Source organism: Nannobrachium achirus (assembly GCF_963921795.1).
Source record: "Nannobrachium achirus genome assembly, chromosome: 7".
NCBI lineage: Eukaryota > Metazoa > Chordata > Actinopteri > Myctophiformes > Myctophidae > Nannobrachium > Nannobrachium achirus.
In genome coordinates, this window is record NC_137816.1 from 10,389,358 (window position 1) to 10,409,283 (window position 19,926).

The window sequence follows — 19,926 nt, forward strand, 5'->3', positions numbered from 1 at the left end:
CATAGACATACATTCTAGCTTGTGCGTTAGAGTAATGCAATGTGTCGGTGTAGTTGCATACTTTCTTTTTCTTTTGCAATAAATACTTTTAATTTTTTCTGTCTAGATGGCGGTATGGAAGAGGAACATGCAGTGTTTCTATCCAAACATGGACAATATTCTGAGGCATTTTAAGCAAGCAGATTAACCAACCTTTATAAACAAGAGTGTTTTTCTTAAAAACTCCATTTTGATGTCTGTCCAGTTTGCATTTCCTTCCTCACCACAGAGATAGAACTTTGAAGAGCTGTAGAAATAATGTAGCCTATATTTTTGTTACAAAACAATGCATTTGTTAAACAAATAATAATACAAAACAGAAGAGATGAAAATATATGTTTTTTATGTTGACAAAAAAATAATAATAAAATAAAATAACATATTAAAAGGAACCCATAACATTCTGTAAAAGGCTACTGAGCGGATAAAACCATCCATTCTCCAAGCACCATTAACCCTTACAGCTCCAGTCTCGTCCCGTACGCCTTTCTCCATTTCTCTCAAAATCTATAATCTGTTTTATAGTTTACAACTGTATGGATATTTACAGGAGAAAGCATACGTGGCATTAGACGTCCCGGAGAAAAAGGCTCATAAAGACCATGGGGGGTGCTGAAGGAAGAGGTGTCTGAGACCAGCTCCAAGGATGGTTAATGTCAGCTCTATCATAATACATAATCTATGTATTTCACAATGTTCACTTGTCTTTCACAGTTCTTTAGTTATCCCCAAAACAAACCATCCAGTGAGTACCAGTATTCAAGCCACTTTGTTTGAGCTTATAGCTAATGCTATGCTACCCATTGGCATGATAATTTCATGACATTATCTGAAGCAAAACAAAACATGTCCTGTAATGTGTTCTGGTTCATTTAAAAGGATTGGGGTTATTAAAGGGTTCTGACAGATTAGCTTAAACTTGTGAACTACTACTGTAGTTTATAATACATTTTTAGTATACTGTAGCTTATAATAATAGATTACATTAGTACCACTGAAGTTCATACAATGACCTTCTCTCATTAAACAGAAATGAAGAGATGTTATGAATGATCATATGATGACATTTACATCCATTCTGACAGGAATACGGCACTACATACAGTACCTGTCAGAAATCTTACATCCTAACTCTTTTCTTATACCTCATCACAACATCAAGCTGATAGCAGTTCTTATTTTAAGAAAACAGCATGTGATTTTTGCACAAAGCTAAACCATGGAGACACAACATAGTGCCTACTGGAAAAACAATCCGTGTTTTGCTTTTTATTGTCCAAAGCTGCCTCTCTCTCTTTTAGATATAGCGTGTCATCAACATAATTCACAACAAACTTTTACATAAACTAAAATAAGTGTTTATGTGCAGATGCAAATAACAGTAAATGTAAACAGAATGTAAACAAATTAGTACATTAAAAGAATACATATCATAAAACATTCTTCTATTTTCCCTTTTCACTGTATATTGCTTGCATACCCTATGATTAAATATCATGGATTATACAGCAATATCCATATATCCTTTGGTGGAAACAGGAAGTTAATCCATTACTGTTTCTGTTTCAAAAGTGCAATCTGTTACAAACAGCAAAGAAATTAAGGCCTAAAAAAACTTCCCTATGAAACATTTTGCTGACCAGTTAGATTAGATCAAGATACATAGATGAATAGGTATCACTTAATGTTTTGTTTGTATGACCATAAAGTGTTCAACCAGTGTCTCTCTGAATAATTGACAGAAGTTCTGACTGACTGAAGCCCAGTTTATATTCTCTTTATAATTATTTATTGTTTGCAAAACAATATAGATTTTCTTGACTTTCTGACAGACTAGCCCTCTGACTTACTGACAGATTCACTGACTGACTGACTGACTGACTGACTGACTGACTGACTGACTAGCTAGCTGGCTGGCTGGCTGGCTGGCTGACTGACTGACTGACTGACTGACTGACTGACTGACTGACTGACTGACTGACTGACTGACCGATTCACTGATTGACTGAATGTCAACTATAGGAAAGATTTGCAATGAGGGAAAAAAATAATTGAAATGATTCAGATTTTGCAAGCAACTAAAAGTTTTTCTGTGTCAGGCATAATTTCTAATGGTGCTATAGCAGATTGGGGCAGTTATTTTACCACATGGCCAGGGGGTCACATAAGGTTTCATAACATAAATCTCTACATGTAACAGAAACATAATCCCTCACAGAGTATATATATATTTTTCCAGATGTTTTCAACCGTTTAAAAATACATATTTTACCAGGCTGAAAATAAATAGTATTTAATCTCATTGATTTGACTGAACACAGTTGTGAAGGGCCTCAATCCCCCAGATAGCGGACCCACAGTTGATACATAATTTAACCCAGAGAGTATAAAAATAGACCCAAATAGACACATTCATTTGGGTCAGTTTAATTTTTTATATTCTTAGGGTTGAATTAACATTGAGGATTTTACTGTGTGTCGTGTACTGTAGATCCATAATCCATGGGCTGAACTAAAAACAAATGAGCCTTCATTCCCTGTCCTGTACTTCTCATCCTCTTTATACACCCCTCTCCCTGTAGTCCACAAACTGAACCATTTGTTTGCGGGCATGGGAAATGACTGGAGTAAGAGGTGCGACAGGGGTACCAGCGGTAGAGGTACCAGGGGTAGCGCCAGGGGTTGTACCAGGGGTCGTACCCGGAGTTGTACCCGGAGTGGCTCCAGGAGTGGTTCCTGGGGTAGCGGGGGTGATAACAACAGGGGTCAGACCTGGAACCTCAATCACAGCACGAGACTCGGGCCTAGGGGCGATCGGCTCAGGCCGAGGGGTCAACTCAGGCCGAGGGGTCGAAGTGGCAAAGCGAGCCTCCCTGATCCGATAGGGACTTCTGTAGGTGGAGATGGGTGACAGCTCGGAACCCCAGCCCAGATAACTTCCGCTGGACGGAGACTGGGCCTCGGCGCTGAAGTACAGCGTGGTGTTGGACTCTCCGGGCACGGCAGGGTTCTTGTCCGGGGACGTCAGCAGGAGAGGGGACCGTCGGTCGGGGGACCAGCCAGGAGTCTTGATGTCCAGCGAGCAGACGGAGGATGAAGCCTCTGTCAGAGTGCCTCCGAAACTGTCGATGTGAGGAAGACTGAGACTGTCTGCTTGCATAGGAGTTGAGGGTGAGGGTGAGCCATATGCAGCGCTCTGGAACTCTTCATCTCCTGACAAACAAATTAGATTGAACTGATGTAACAACTGTAATAATGTGTGTGCAGCACTCCATACTGACTCTATAGAGGGTATGCGTGTGACATCATGATCATACCCGGAAGTTTCTGGCCTTGACAGCCCATACATCCAAACAGAAAAGTCCTATCTGATTGCATTAAACGACGTTAAACAACATTAAACTCACTTTGCAACTCGATTTGCCACTCACTTGATGCATGCACATACCCTCTCTATACTAACAATTAAACCCATGGCACAACGGTGGGGAAAAGGTGAACAAATTCTCACCTTGTCTAATCAAATATTTGATCATAATACTGGTGCTTCCAGTCTTCTCAGTTATGGCGATTCTGTGTTTCAGGCAATTGTTTTGAGTTTTAGTGGACCATTAACATGCATCATCGACATTTGTTCCAGAAATGCAGGGGACAGGGGTAGAGGGCCAATCACGTCATGCGTGGTGTGCGTTCATATTGGAGCCCTGCACAGGCCGAAAATGTCGGCCCTGGCCCGAAATGGTGCTGCAATTATACAGCTCGGGCCGGCCCGAAATATTTAGTTCCAGGGACCACCCAGAAGCAAATTTTGAGTTACAAACGTTTGCTTAAAGAAGACATATATTCAAAGATTTTCACACATTTTCACGACTTTTCAAAAATAGCAGATCTACAAGCTTGCAGCGCGGCACTCGGTGCCGTGCTGCAAGCTTGTATATCTGCTATTTTTCGATAGTTAAAGCATTCAAAAATCCTAGGCCTACAGTAAATGGGTTAAATATTTTCTAGCATGCGCTTTCACTGACTAACACACATGCTGAGACATGCCCACAATGGTCTAGGATGGTGGTGACATTCACTGCACAAATATATTTACCTTATTAATATAATGGGGTCTGTGAGCCAAAGCCTGGCCTAGTGGCCTTAAGTCCGATGATAAATGCGTGCGTGCTTTAGTTTTTGTCAAACATCTAACCTCTTTCAGAAGGTGCAGCGCTGGAATCTTCAACCTCCTCAGGAATGACATCCGGACATGGGAAGACCTCTGGAGGTGTTTTCATTCGTCTGATCTGAGTGGGGACGGCGGCCTGTCTCACCGGTCTCATTATCACTGTGGATGGAGCTGGCTTTGGCGGTGGGGCTTCTTCTATCACCTTTGGTTAAAAAAAAATAAAAAAATCACACCCAATGTGAAGTGAGCGGTGGTCGTGCTTGCATAACGTCTTCAGACTAGGATTTGAGTCTAGGATTTACAGGCTATGCTACACACACACGTTTTGCTATGGCAAGACGCTGAGGAAAAAGGCTACAGACATACCAGTACGACATATGACATCACTAGACAAACATGGTGCTACGTACACACATTTTGCTATGGCAAAACGCTGAGGAAAAAGGCTACAGACACACGCACAGCCACGTATAGGAGCGGTCTACCACCGCTCAAAAAGGACAGACAGGCATGTTCCTACAATGAGTTATAGCAGTGTTTCTCAACCTTTTTTCTGCATGGGCACACTTTTCATGTCCCAAGAATCCATGTGGCACACAAACATAATACGGGGGTGTAAATATCGTCACTGTCGGGAAAACCTTGTATCTCCAAGTTTCAAATTTGTACGTTTCTTCACAAGGTAAAGCCCTGCTTCATCATTCAAGGCTGTCGCACAAGAGTAGTGAAAACAGCAGATCTACAAGCACACAACGCCTCGCACCGTGAGGCGTTGTGTGCTTGTAGATCTGCTGTTTTCACTAGTTTAAATCATTTTTAAAATGATAAATACAATACTGGCTTTCAAGCAGTTTCAAGGGGCACACTTGACCATTCTCAGGGGCACACCAAAGGTCCCCAGGCACAGTGGTTGAGAAACACTGAGTTACAGTATACTGTGCTAATAATAATAGTGATGACTACATAGGGTTAGACCCATCTCCAAGGTTTATCTTTATTTCCTCCAATAAATACTGGACTAAAAATATAAGTAAGAATAAGAATTTGTTTTAAATTGTCTTGCCAGATTAACACAATTAACCACTTGAACCCTATGACCTATTCTGGGGGGACCATTCGCCAAATCATCCGATCTACACGTACAAGCTTACAACGATACGTAGTCATACATTGTGAGGGGGGGGGGGGGGGGAGGAGTATAGGCTTTAGTGGTTAAAGTTATACCTGAGGAGTCACTGTAGGAACAGGTTGAGGAACAGGTAGAGGTGCTGCTGGTGGAACCTGGGGAACAAACAAAATATATATTTTTTAATTTGGTCAGTGATGACATTTTTGATCAATCAATCAATCAATCAATCAATCAATCGTTTTATATAGCACATTTAATACAACAGGTGCAACTAAATACAATAAGGAATAAGAAACTATAAATTGATCTTAAAAACAAATGCCAAGGAATAAGATTAATGCAGAAATCTAGGTAAAAGCTGGTCAAATATTATTTGTATTATCTGTGGATATTATAAGTTTAAACCACTTGAGAACTGTGCCAGAAAGACTTCTCCAGTCTTTCCATAAGTATATCACAAACTGTGTCAAATGTAATGCAGAGGTCTAGGAGAACCATCACTTGTTCACTCTAAGGTTTTTTACAACCTTGACTAGGGCAGTCTCTGTGCTATGGTTTTAACCCATTTAGGCCTAGAATTATTGAATGCTTTAACCAGTGAAAAATAGCAGATCTACAAGCTCACAGCGAGCTTGTACATCAGCTATTTTTGAAAAAGTCGTGAAAATGTGTGAAAATCTTTGAATATATGTATTTTCAAAGCGAACGTTTGTAACTCAAATTTTGCTTCTGGGGGGTCCCTGGAACTAAATATTTTGAGATGGGGGTCTGTGGCCAAATAGATATCATTTTGGGGGTCCTTCACATGAAAAGGTTTGAGAACCACTGACATAGTGGTCTCTCAAGAACAGACTAACTGAGCTCCAGTTGAAGTGAAAAGGACCTTTTCTTTGACGATGGCTGGCCAGATTGCTGACATAGAAACATAGGTTTTTTTTCAAAAAACCTTAGAAGGATTCAAAAGACACTTATAGAATCGGGTCAAAATTCTAATTTTCACGATTTTTCAAAAATACCAGATCTACAAGCTCAAGCTTGTATATCTGCAATTTTTCAATAGTTAAAGCATAAAATCATGATACACTATAATGTGTAAGACATAAAAGCATGAAGCTAAAAGCAATAATTGGGCGTGTCCAAGGTTATGAGTGGTAGCTGTCACTCATGAATCAGCGCGTGTGCCTGCTCAGACAGTATGGACAGGAGCCCATTTTTAAATAGAAAATAAAAAATCAAACCTCGGTTCGAAGTGAAGCGGTGAACTTTTATTCTATGTGTTCTAGAGTTATGAACTCTGTGATCTATACATCTATACAGTTATGGACTCTGTGATCTATTCATTCTTTAAATATTCTGAATTCTACATTCTTTATATATTCTGAATGAATATATAAAGAATGGAGGGCCAAATTATCATGTGAAGCTTGACCAATCCTCAAAGTATCCATTCATCAGACCGGGAGGGACACTACACACATATTCTGGACGTACAGGACAGATAAAACCTGTTCATTCTGAACTGAAATGGCCATATATGGACATGGGACTTTTTGAAAAAGCCTATTCATTCTGGACTGATATTATGGACGTACGGGACAGAAAAAAACTATTCATTCTGGACTGGAGTGACCATATATGGACATGAGGTGACATACATTGTGTTTTTGAAAAACCCTGTTCATTCTGGACTGAGATCACCATATATGGGTGTGGGCCACTCATAGGAAGCGGTTTTCACCGCTTCAAAAATAGCAGCTGTAGATGGGAAAGGAATCAATATTGGTTGTCTAAATGATGTATTTATTATCCACAAAAAATAATAGATGAGACGTCTATTCTTTTTAGTCTAGTCTCTGAACGAGGAGTAATACCTCAAGCACATTGTTATTGTTTAAGGATTCATACATATTAAACCTCTGACCTGAGGGGGAAGATGAGCATCAGGAGAGTGAATGATATCTTCATCCAGACCCATCAGTCCAGCCAGACCTCCCTCCCCATAGGAAGAACAGATCTTGGACACATCTCCAGTCTTGAGAGCTAAACGAATCAGCAGCCAGTGATGGTGCTTCCAGCCCTCCCATTGGTGGGGGAGATCCATCAAGGTACCACCTCCTGAAAAAGAAAAAGGAAGAAATCATCATCATCATCATCATCATAAATAAGGTAATAAATGGGTAATAAATACTGTAGACAGACAGACAGACAGACAGACAGACAGACAGACAGACAGACAGACAGACGGACGGACGGACGGACGGACGGACGGACGGACGGACGGACAATAACCAGTAAGACGCCTAAGGGCAGACGTCCGGACAGACGGAGCCATGATGTGCTGTTTGGTCTCAAATAATACGTGGAAATACTGTAGGCAGACAGACATGCAGACAGTCACAGACAACAGACCAGCCTCTCCTGACTGCCATCATCATCATAATAATAGAGTAATACGATCTGTACAGACCACACAGTGTTGCATGGTAATATGATCTGTACAGACCACACAGTGTTGCATGGTAATATGATCTGTACAGACCACACAGTGTTGCATGGTAATATGATCTGGACAGACCACACAGTGTTGCATGGTAATATGATCTGTACAGACCACACAGTGTTGCATGGTAATATGATCTGGACAGACCACATAGTGTTGCATGGTAATATGATCTGTACAGACCACACAGTGTTGCATGGTAATATGATCTGTACAGACCACATAGTGTTGCATGGTAATATGATCTGGATAGACCACACAGTGTTGCATGGTAATATGATCTGGACAGACCACATAGTGTTGCATGGTAATATGATCTGTACAGACCACACAGTGTTGCATGGTAATATGATCTGTACAGACCACATAGTGTTGCATGGTAATATGATCTGGACAGACCACACAGTGTTGCATGGTAATATGATCTGGACAGACCACATAGTGTTGCATGGTAATATGATCTGTACAGACCACACAGTGTTGCATGGTAATATGATCTGTACAGACCACATAGTGTTGCATGGTAATATGATCTGGACAGACCACACAGTGTTGCATGGTAATATGATCTGGACAGACCACACAGTGTTGCATGGTAATATGATCTGTACAGACCACACAGTGTTGCATGGCGATGGAAGCTGGGTGTTGTCTTCTCATCCAAGGACAAAATAGACCCTCGCTCCATGCAGGCTCCACTGACTCCTCTGTGACGAAGACTCTGGAAGATCTCAAAGGACTTTGGATGAAGAAAGCGGTAGTACAACACCAACGCTATGACACCTGGAGAACAGAGAGCAGAGGAGAACAGGTAACTGAGAACGGAGCAGAACAGGAAATAGAGAACAGAGAAGAGCATCTTGACTTGAAATCTTTTCTTAATTTTTATCCTACGATTTTGTAACCCATTTTTTCAACCAGTGTCAATTATCTAAAGTAAACCTGGGCGCTACACTCCCTCTGCCAACCTGGGGAGAGCAACGGACTGACCTCATGTTTCCTTCTATGCATGAGGAGTCCAAGCCCTTTTTTTTCACCTAACAGGGGGGAGTTTCCCCGGTAGGACGTAGCGCGTGGAAGGAACACGTTATTCCAACCAGTTCCTTTCCCCTCCATCAGGTGCCTGGCCAGGGGGAGGTAGTATAGAGACCAGGATTACTGCATGTTTTGTGTGAGGGTACCTACAATCAAACTTGAAATCTGCAACAATCCAGTATTTCTGAATATTGTGTCTGGCGATGAGAGGTAACTGCAATGATGTTCGAACTACAGCTACTGGTACACTACTTAAGCCCCGTTTTCACTGAGTCAAACTTCTGGAAGTTTTTTCCAAAATGACGGCAATTTTGAAATTCACGCCATGTGAAAACGGCCACTTATTTTGTCTTCCGTTAGTTTTGGGGGCCGAAATTTGACGGGAAAATACCTAGTAATTTTTGCAGAAAGTACCGTGAGAATACAAATTTCCCTTCTGTGAAAACGCATACCGTTATTTTTGACGTTTTTTTGACAAGCAGGTGCGTAAGGAGCCAATGATAACAGTTAAAGCATTGTATTTGGGATTGAAAACGATCTGAATGTGAATGGGATATACAGTAGAAATATAATACAGCTTCACCTTGCATTAGGGATATAATTATTTAGGCAATAGAAGAGTAGAGTCGCATTGTGACCATGGCTGGCTGCCTGCAAAAGTGCAATGATTTCTTAACGGCAGCTCCTTTTGGAACCTCTTCCTCCGCTATCTGCGGAGGGACTGGAGAGGTTCCGAAAGAAAGAAGCTGTTCTCAACAAAAGGTGCATCATTAGTTTATCCTCGTTGTCGTGTGATGATTAGCCTAAAAGTCTTTTGAGCAGCGAGCGAGTCCACAGACCACAGCTAAAGCCCACAGGTGCAACACGTTGCATTAGATGAGATCCTTTCTGAACGGACCTTATGTGTTGTTGTTGCTGAGCATGAAGAATATTTTGTTTTAGTAAATCCATTTGTAGCGTTCAGAGTGAGAGAGAGAAGAGACAGGACAGTCAACGATGCCACCGCAGTGAACGCAGTTCAACGCACCGAACTGGGGAGAGTTTTTTCTTTTTTTTCTTCAGGTCTTTCAGTCCAAGTGTTGCCATGTCTGCTAATTATAAGCGACTCTGGGCTTCATTTCCGTAAAGTTGCTTGTATATGATAGTTGCTGGTTTCGTTTTATTTGTTGTGAGCTTGTAGATCGGTAATTTTCAATTAGCTGATGCGTGTAGTTTTAAAGTGCTCGTGTGGCCTAGATAATATCACTTTTTGGGGATTATTTTCGTACACCTGGTTGCTTAGTTCTCTCGCAAAGTCTGGCAACACTGACTTTCATACCGCGACGACTTTTAGTGAAAACAAGGTATTTTATGGCTATGCCAGCATTTTTGCTTATGTGAAAACACCCAAAAAACTAAACTCCCGGCAAGTTGAAAATCATTATGCTAATTATTTTGCAGGAAAAATTCCGGAACTGTAGTGAAAACATGCCTTTAGTAACAGCTATCCAACAGACACTAAAATAGCATGATGTATAATAATATTTACATCATCATAGCCTACGTCATATATTGCGATATGATTGCGGTATGGCGGTAAGTTCACAGTAACTGCCGTGGATGCTTTTGGTGCTGTGTCAAAGGCGCAAACTGATGACCTGAAAAACTGCAGGTCTGCTGCCACGGCAGGTCTGTTGCCAACACAAATGATACGTAGTTTGCAAGGCTAGTTCAGACAGTATACACTCGAGAGGTTAACACGCATGTGCAGCTCTGTGTGGGAGATGTTCTTCATGTGACGTGTCAAGCAGCTGATCAATTGGCAGTCTACTTAAAGATGAAGTGCCATGATTTTCTTCCCCCCCCTAAAACATGATTATCAGGTATTATGGTTATACTAGAAGGAAGATGTTTTCCAAAAAGGTGTACAGAAAGAGTTAAAATTAGGTTTTTATGTGGCCACACCCACCAGTTCATTAAGTATGCCTGGTTGTCATGGTGGGTGGTGACCCAGCTGAAGTTAGCCACATCCAAGTGTTGGGTGAATGGTAAAAGGGGAGGGGATGATTGTATGATGTCATTTAATCCGTGTTTTTGGATCTGCACTTTTGACCCACAAGGTGTCAGCCTCCAGGAAGAAACCCCAAATACAAAGGGAATACATAATTGCTCATAACAACCACACCAGGGGGTCTAATGAAGTCCTGTCAACCTCCTAGACACATGAAAACCAGAACAAGTACAACACTATGGCACCACCTCTTTAAAGCTCACCTGATTCATTGTACTTCCTCCTGTTGTATTGTCAGTGTTCAGGGTTGTCACTGACAATATAACAATGCCACTGTATGTGTTTTGTTTGCTCCCACCACCACCCCAGCACCACCAGTAGGCTCGGCTTTCCTTAAAAGTTGTGTTCCCCCGGGGCTGGGATTTGTTATAGATGTATCTCCCTGCTCTTAAATGGTTTCTGCTTATGTGCTGAGCAGGGAGTAATGTAGTATAACCAGAGCCTGAACGCCAAGATCAAATATAATATTCACAATTATATTTACATTAATAAAATGTTTGCAAGCTATTATTGGTCTCAATCTATTTGTGAGTTATCTGACTGAACTAAATACATTTCTGTTTTCTGCTGCCTTTGTTTGAGTTATTTTTCTTTTTTTCTCTTTTCTTTTCTCTTCTGCTCTGTAACTATTAATTCAACTTATTTTGTTTTATGCCTTCTAATGTCATTTTATAATTGTGTTTCCTTTGCTTGATGTTTTGTGTACAGCATTGCCTTGTTGTGCTATACAAATAAAACTGCCTTGCCTGGTTAACATTTTTCGGTATTGGAGTATATGATATAACATGTGTTCATGACTGTTTTTGGTGATGATGTATTTGTGTGTCTCTGATTGTGTATCTCACCGATCAGGAAGCTGCAGAACACAGCTGCTGGGATGCCCACCGTATCCCATGATGCCATGGTGAACAACCAGGAAGAGGCGAACAGAAGAAGCATATTCTCCAAGAACATGGCCTGAAGAGAGTGAGAATCAGACACTTATTTCATATCTTCATCTTAAAGCTCCTTGAGGAGATTGGGAAAGAGTACGAGATTGGCAGTCAAATAGACGGGTTTCTTGTTTACAAACATTGAGACTAAATGCACAGCTGACTGTATCATGTAATCAATTCAGTCCAATCCCCAAACCTGTTGTTTTGGGGAGCGCTGGTTTCATTGGCTAATTTTGGTACCGACCCTGCGCACGCATCTATTTCTTATCAGTGTAACGTGGACCAGAAACCCGTCTATAAGTTCTAGGTTGTTAATGAAATCTGTGTGAACACGCTTAGCAAACGAAGAAATACAATTTTCATGTCAATCTTACATCTCTCAAATTATACATGATGATCAAAACAATGCTCAGTTTCTATTCCCCACAAGTGACACATTGGTAAATTCAGATCTGGCAATAGCAATCTCCAAACTTCCTTTCATCAGCAAAATGCTTGAAAATCGTATTTACAAACAACTCCTTACTTTAGCTACCTATAATTCCACAATATAGATTCTATAGACAACATCTAAGGTTAGATAACTTGTCCTCAGATGAGCTGTCCAGTGACGTTTCCACGCATCCTTCTTTAGTTTGTCCACTGTGGGACATCCTTGTGATGATCAATGCCTGTGTTTTGGTCTATTGACTGGGAGCTCCCAGTGTCTGTGATTGTGATCATCCTGCCTCATTATCCTGGATGCCATTTTCTCACTCACTGGAGGTAACCCACCATATTACCCATAGACCATAGTAATAGTATCATACCACACTCTCTCTCTCTCTCTCACACACACACACACACACACACACACACACACACACACACACACACACACACACACACACACACACACACACACACACACACACACACACACACACACACATACACACACACACTTACCAGGTAGAATCCGAACATGCGGTATCTGGATGGTCCTTCCTTCACATTGAGGAAGAAGAAGATGTGAATGGCTCCCAGCACCAGGTTGAAGATCCTCCAACGACTCGTTGTCTTTATGATGTCGGTCTGTTGAGAAACCATCCAGAATGTTGTACCCAGCCAGTGGACACCTACACACGCACACGCACACGCACGCACACACACACACACACACACACACACACACACACACACACACACACACACACACACACACACACACACACACACACACACACACACACACACACACACACACACACACACACTCACACACACACACACACACACACACACACACACACACTCACACACACACACACACACACACACACACACACACACACACACACACACACACACACACACACACACACACACACTTTTCAATTACTAGAACATAAGGTTTACAATACAAAACTTTAGGAATCAATTATTACAAATATAATAAATAAAACACCCAAACGCACGCGCACACACACACACACACACACACACACACACACACACACACACACACACACACACACACACACACACGAGTGCTCTGCAGAACCGATGTCCGGAGAAGAACTTCCAGGAACAGCTGATCTTTTGATCAAATTAAATCAATTTATTCTTATATATATAGCCTTGTTATATTAGTATAACAACCAGGCCTGGAATTTCGTCATTTTAGGGGCAAGGCCACTTTGCCTTTGGTGTTGTCAATTTTTTGAGGACAGAAAGGCCAAATGCCAGAGCAGGAAGTCCATCAAATAAATAACATTTATAGAATCGGCCTCAGGTCTTAATGGGTTAAGTGGATAATGTGCACACACATACCTGTCAAATAAAAGACTCACCAATCACTCCCAGGATCCACTGTTTGAAGATGCGTGTGAAGAGCATCAGCACAGCGAAACGAGCCCCCAGCATCCCAACCTGAGACAGACAGACATGATGGGAACAGGAAGAAATGTTTTGGACCCGTATGAAATTGTTTTAGATTGATTTTAACTACTCACAACATAGAACATACAGCACTGTAGTTTTCCCAATGTAGAAGTCTCTTGGAGTTCCCATAGGGAAACCTTAGGTTGCGTCATATAAGAAGTAACCCCATTTCTTTCTGAAAATATTCTATACAGAAAGGCTGGGAACCCCTGTCCTATAAGTTCTAACATACATGCGCGCACGCACTCACGCACGCACTCACTCACGCACGCACGCACGCACGCACGCACACACAAACCTATGCATGGCAGTGTACCCACCCTCCACACCAGTCGACAGATAATGGCAGCAGGAGTCAAGGAGAGGTGTCCTGGTCTGATGAGGTGACAGGCTCTGGCATAAAGGACCAGCGCCCAGGCCAGAGATACGACACACACCACAAAACACACCGACACTACAGCAGACAGAGAAACAGACAGACAGAGAAGGAGAGAGAGAGAGAGACAGAGAGAGAGAGAGGGGCCAAGGAGAAAGAGAGAGGGGGGAAAGAGATAAGAACAGAGGGAAATATAATGACACCTGTCAGTAAGAAATTGATAAGTAAAAGTGAAGTTAGATCAATTGTGCATTTTAATTTATAGAACTTAATTCACTTTTCTTCAATGGAAATTGGACAGCATGTAATAATCAAGGAAGATACTTTAAGATTAGGTTTTCTTTTTGGCTTTTATGCCTTTATTCGATAGGACAGTAGACTGACAGGAAATGGGGGGAGAGATGGGGAGTGACGTGCAGCAAAGGTCATCTGGATGGGGAATCGAACCGGTGACGCCGTCAGGCATCAATGCCTTTGTGGCAATACCTTATGTGGTATACGCCTGGGCCAGTAGGCCAGCAGGCGCCCCAAGGAAGATACTTTCATATAATAATCCACTGGGATTTTGTTATGATTGATTTACATTTACTGTATGTAAAAGAAGAAGAAAAAAGGGGGTATTATATATTTATTTAAAATGTATTTTTTGTATTATAACATATTGTTTTACAACATATTGTTGTCAAGGTAAGAACAAAAATAGTTGTTTAGTAGTGTCTTAAGATGTATGGAGTTTTCTGTACTTTTTATTTGTTCAAGATAAATAAAAGTCAAATCAAAACCATACGCCAAGGCACAAAGTTCCACTGTAGAAATAGGGCCTGTAACATCGATCTCTACTAGTAGAGTATTAGATTATGTGTCCAATACCTGGAGATTTGAGTCCAATGTCAGTGCAGATGAGGACATATGTCTGCAGCAGCGTCTGAGGCAGCGTGACCACCAGGGCTTCAAATAGACGTAACACAGACACATCAGCCTGCTGCATGATCTCACCGTAAAGGTCCTCATCTCGCAAAACCATGCACTCAAACAGCCTGGAGAGAGAGAGAGAGAGAAATACATTTGAAAGATGTGCTGCTATTTGTCCAAGCTAACCTTTCCCATTTGTAACTACTAGCCCTTACCCGTTCAAAGATATGAGCTCCAAAATGATGTGCAGTGTGTGGGTTATGGGATGTGCACTGTGCACACAGTATATGAGGGATGGAAAGTAACTTTAACTGGTGCTTGCATGATGTAGGAGCATCAATGTAAGAAACCCGTTTCGTTTAATGGCTACAGAGATACTGTCCCCCCCCCCCCCCCCCCCCCCCCCCCAGCCCGCCCGCCCGCCCACCCGCCTGCACACACACCCGCCTGCCTGCACACACACACACACACACACACACACACACACACAGAGAGAGCTGGTTAAACATTTTGCCTCATACTGTGTCCCCCCCCCCCCACCCCCCCCCCCCAACCCCCGCCCGCCCACCCGCCTGCACACACACACACACACACACACACACACACACACACACACACACACACACACACACACACACACACACACACACACAGAGAGAGAGCTGGTTAAACATGTTGCCTCATGCTAGATGCAGAATAGATTAGCCTCAAGCTAGATGCAGAATAGATAGTAGATACACCATAAAAATGCTAATATACAGCATACGATTTGTGAAAGTGACAAACGGGCTTCACAGTTATGTCAGGTGTGTTCATATGCTTATGGTGATGCGATTTCAGATCAATTGCTCCAGCCACCGAGGCAGCAAATGCACGGGTCTTGAAATACAGCTCCGTTTACACAGTTCTTCATTCTCTTTTAATTGTGCAAAACAATTAATTTATATATATTTGTATTTAATCTTTTGCTTTCTCTCCCCAATTGATTCCTCCCCACACACATTTCTGTGTTGTCACTGCTGTTGTATCCTACTGACTCACCAGTCTGGCGTATGAACAAAACACATCCCCTGAGTCATGGGGAGTGTTTTCCCATTCAAAATCACACTTTCTTTCTAACATAAAATAAAATATGCGCCCTCTTATGCTGCTCTTGGTTCCTATGTACACACACACACACACGCACGCATGGCATGCACATGCACATACACACACACACACACACACACACACACACACACGCACACACACACACACACACACACACACACACACACACACTCATGCGCATGCACACACACACACACACACACACACACACACACACACACACACACACACACACACACACACACACACACACACACAGAGAGAGAGCTTCTACCTTTTGAAAATTCCCAGGTGCAAATAGTGCGTCCAGGTGAGAGACTTCATGCGGATTCGTCCATCTGACAAATACCACAGATAGCTCAACCACTGAGGAAACCAGCCTGAGGATGAACAAAAACAAACAAAGAAACAAACAATTAAATATCTTAGAGGTCTGTAACTTTTTTACCCCATTTAACGTTCCAAAATCCCTTTTATGCCCATATATGGAGATCCCTGATGTCATCAATATTAAGCCCATATCTCTGATGGATCTCCATATATGGGTAACTGGTCTGATATACAGTACATCACTGGTCAGATGGCCAAGACATGGCGCCACCTCACCCTTTAGGGCAAGGTCTGTACCGTCATGAAACTGTACCTTTTTCTATGCAAACGTCTAATAAAGTCTTCAATCAATCAATCAATCGAGTTTTTGTCTGGATATGTAAAGTGTCCTCGGGTGACCTGAAAGGTCATTATAAATAAAATGTATTACTTAACAGTTATTATTATTATTTACGGATAGAAAGATAATGATAATTATTATTAGCCTATTATTATTAGTCTGTCTGTCTGTCTGTCTGTCTGTCTGTCTGTCTGTCTGTCTGTCTGTCTGTCTGTCTGTCTGTCTGTTTGCATGCATTTATCAATCATCAATCAATAAATAGATTCATTGATCAGAAACCTTATATACCTGGTAGTAGCAGTACAGCAGTGAGGGCAGCTAAATGAGCATAGCAGTAGTTGTGTCCCATCCAGAGGTAGTACACAAAACAGTAGATTACTGGGGAAGAAAGACACACACACACACACACACACACACACACACACACACACACACACACACACACACACACACACACAGATCATGCTTCGATCCAAAGTGTTGATTCTTTTTCATTTTCAAGGGCCCACGATTTGATATGCATTAGGCCATAGATTCTCATTTGATGAGAAGATTATTGTTACACATGATTTATTGATTTGGTCCAATATGGTCTGCATGTCATTTGGTCCAGAATTCCTTGTCTGTACAGTAGATAAATATAGATGACAGAGTAAGTTCAGGTTGCATTTACTTGTACTCATAGGTGATATGTAACTATCAATATTTCAGCTGCATATGGTGTGGACCCCCCGGAACAGAGTCAGGACCCAAGGGGTTCACTGGACCCCACATTGACAACCACTGTCCTATAGTAATGCTAAGAACAGCTATTCTTTCGTCTATGGCAGATTGCCAGGGGTGAAGTGTGTGTTTACACGCATGCAAACAATAGGCTCGCTCGCTACACATCTACATGTGTGTAGTAGCCTATATTCTGTGTACCTGTGTGTGTGCACTGTGCATATTAACCCATTTTGTCTTCTGTGACCTCTAGTGTAGACACTATCAGCAGAGAAACCCAGTATCCTGCTGACTGCTGGAGCAGTTATGTTTCTAAAACACAAGTAAAGCTGTGCCACTCTCTCATGTTTCCCTCCATCACCTCTTCATCACTGTAACCTGACCCATTTCAGCAACCAAACTGGCGGGCTGGTGCTCTCTGTACAGGCCCCATCCTGGGAGGGGGGGTCCGCCCATCCCTAATGCCGTTCCCCGTTCATCATTACATCACAACACATCCCCAAAAATGAGCGCTTAAACATGCCAACATGGTTGTTTGTCACCAGTATCATATTAGAACAAGTAGACATCAGCATAATGGTGATAACAGAGAGACATAACGACTGCGACAACTCTCCAGGTGCATGAGTCTGCAGTTTTCTGCGGCATGCAGCCCGGACTTGGAAACATCCAGAGAGTGTAAATACAGTCAGACGCAGTGTGGTGCAGAATGTGCTCTTAACTACTGTTATGCATACAAAAATTAAAACAAAACAACCCGATCATCCCTTAAAATGTTTAATTATTGTCATGCATGCAAAAGGAAGAAAATCCAAAACACTAAAAGCGTGGATTGGTGCGTGATTATGTGCATGCAGCATGCATGTGTGTGTGTATGCGCGCGCGCGTGCGTGCTTGTGTGTGGTCACAGTCACACACTGATTAGGCGGCTACACAACTCACGCGCCGTCCTCTCTGCGACGATCAGGAACGCGGTGAAGAAAAAGACACAACATTGGCAGCACGAAGCCGAACACGAGCCTCCGCGGCTGGAAGCCACGGACACCGAGTAGTCCCTCATCACGCAGGCCGGGATTCAGAGCATCAGATACTGATGTCTTTCTCCTTCAGGAGGAGTCTCTCCAGCGGTAGCCCCGCTCTCTCGGCTCCGTTTGTCCCGCGACTTGTCTCCCAACGTCACCGGCCGGCCCGCATGCACCGTTAAAGCGATAGAGCTATTAATAGACTGGTAGCCTGGTGGCGATGAAGTAACTATACACCAGTCCAGTGGTGCTCAAAACTCTTTCATGACAGTCAAGGGCCCCTGGCCCCAAAATTTACACTTTAATAACTAGACCGCGGATCCCCATTTGAAAATATAGGCTATGCCAGGGACACCCATATATGAGATTTTTACAGCAGTGATTCTCAATCATTTTAATTTCAGGGACCCCCCAGTTTGATGCATTAGCCTATGGATCCCCATTTAATATTTCTCTGATTTATAGACCCATACCCATGGTTCCCAATATATCATTTAGCTGGGGACCTCCCTGCCTGGACCCCACTTTGACAACCACTGAATTAAACATCAGATAAAAACCTTCAATGGAACTCTTAAAAAAGAAAATATATATATTTTGTAGTTTGGTAGTTCAGCGCCAAAGCAATATTAATATAGACATAATGACCCAACCTCATAATTAGACTCCATCTGTTAATTACAATTATTAGCCTGTCCTAATTTCATTTCCAACAGTAATGTAGTTGAATTAGCTGCTCTGGAGGGTATACACCATGCAGACTATTATAGAATGGCCATCATTGCTAATCCCTCACTAATCAACATACAGGGGAGGCCTTAGCTATGTTTCACCAGTTTCAATTGAAACGGGCCTCAGCCACCAGGGGGGCCTCCAAGAGCCAGCCAGCAAGCCTTGTTCAACTTGCAACGCACTTATAACACTTTTTAATAATCATATAACCTTGTTAATATAACACCATTTAGATCAATGCTATAACATTATGTAGTGATATCTATAAATAGCAGCCAGTCATTGACTATTGACTAACTTCTGTGTGCGATTGTTGCACGGCTACTGTGGCCTCGGAGCGGCGGCGGCGGCACGGGGGGGCCTCATCAATAGCTCTTGAAACGGGCCTCCAGATTACTAAGGCCGCCCCTGTCAACATACCATGACTTTTTGTTGATAAAGTGTGCATGTATAATTGTTCTGAGGGTTGCTATGAACACAGTCTAAAGTTGTTTACAATTAAAGGCACAGAATCAAGTAGAAGTTTGAGAGAAAAGCGAAATGGAGTGTTCTGGACTGACAGTTAACAGACGTTTGTTTCAGGTGTAATAGCCTACTGT

At 42.2% G+C, this 19,926-nt stretch overlaps 1 protein-coding gene across 1 annotated transcript; it reads right to left on the reverse strand.

Annotated features, from left to right (window-relative positions):
- Nucleotides 1-2,599: 2,599 nt before the first annotated feature.
- LOC308288576 (XK-related protein 5-like) lies at nt 2,600-18,633 on the reverse strand (the record flags this gene model as incomplete). Its single annotated transcript, XM_080730047.1, has 12 exons — nt 2,600-3,252; nt 4,235-4,412; nt 7,261-7,454; nt 8,455-8,622; nt 11,770-11,881; nt 12,808-12,977; nt 13,692-13,770; nt 14,103-14,236; nt 15,029-15,195; nt 16,455-16,560; nt 17,139-17,228; nt 18,516-18,633. 12 exons carry the CDS (start codon nt 18,631-18,633, stop codon nt 2,600-2,602), a joined length of 2,169 nt encoding a protein of 722 aa, XP_080586173.1.
- Between the last annotated feature and the right edge of the window lie 1,293 nt (nt 18,634-19,926).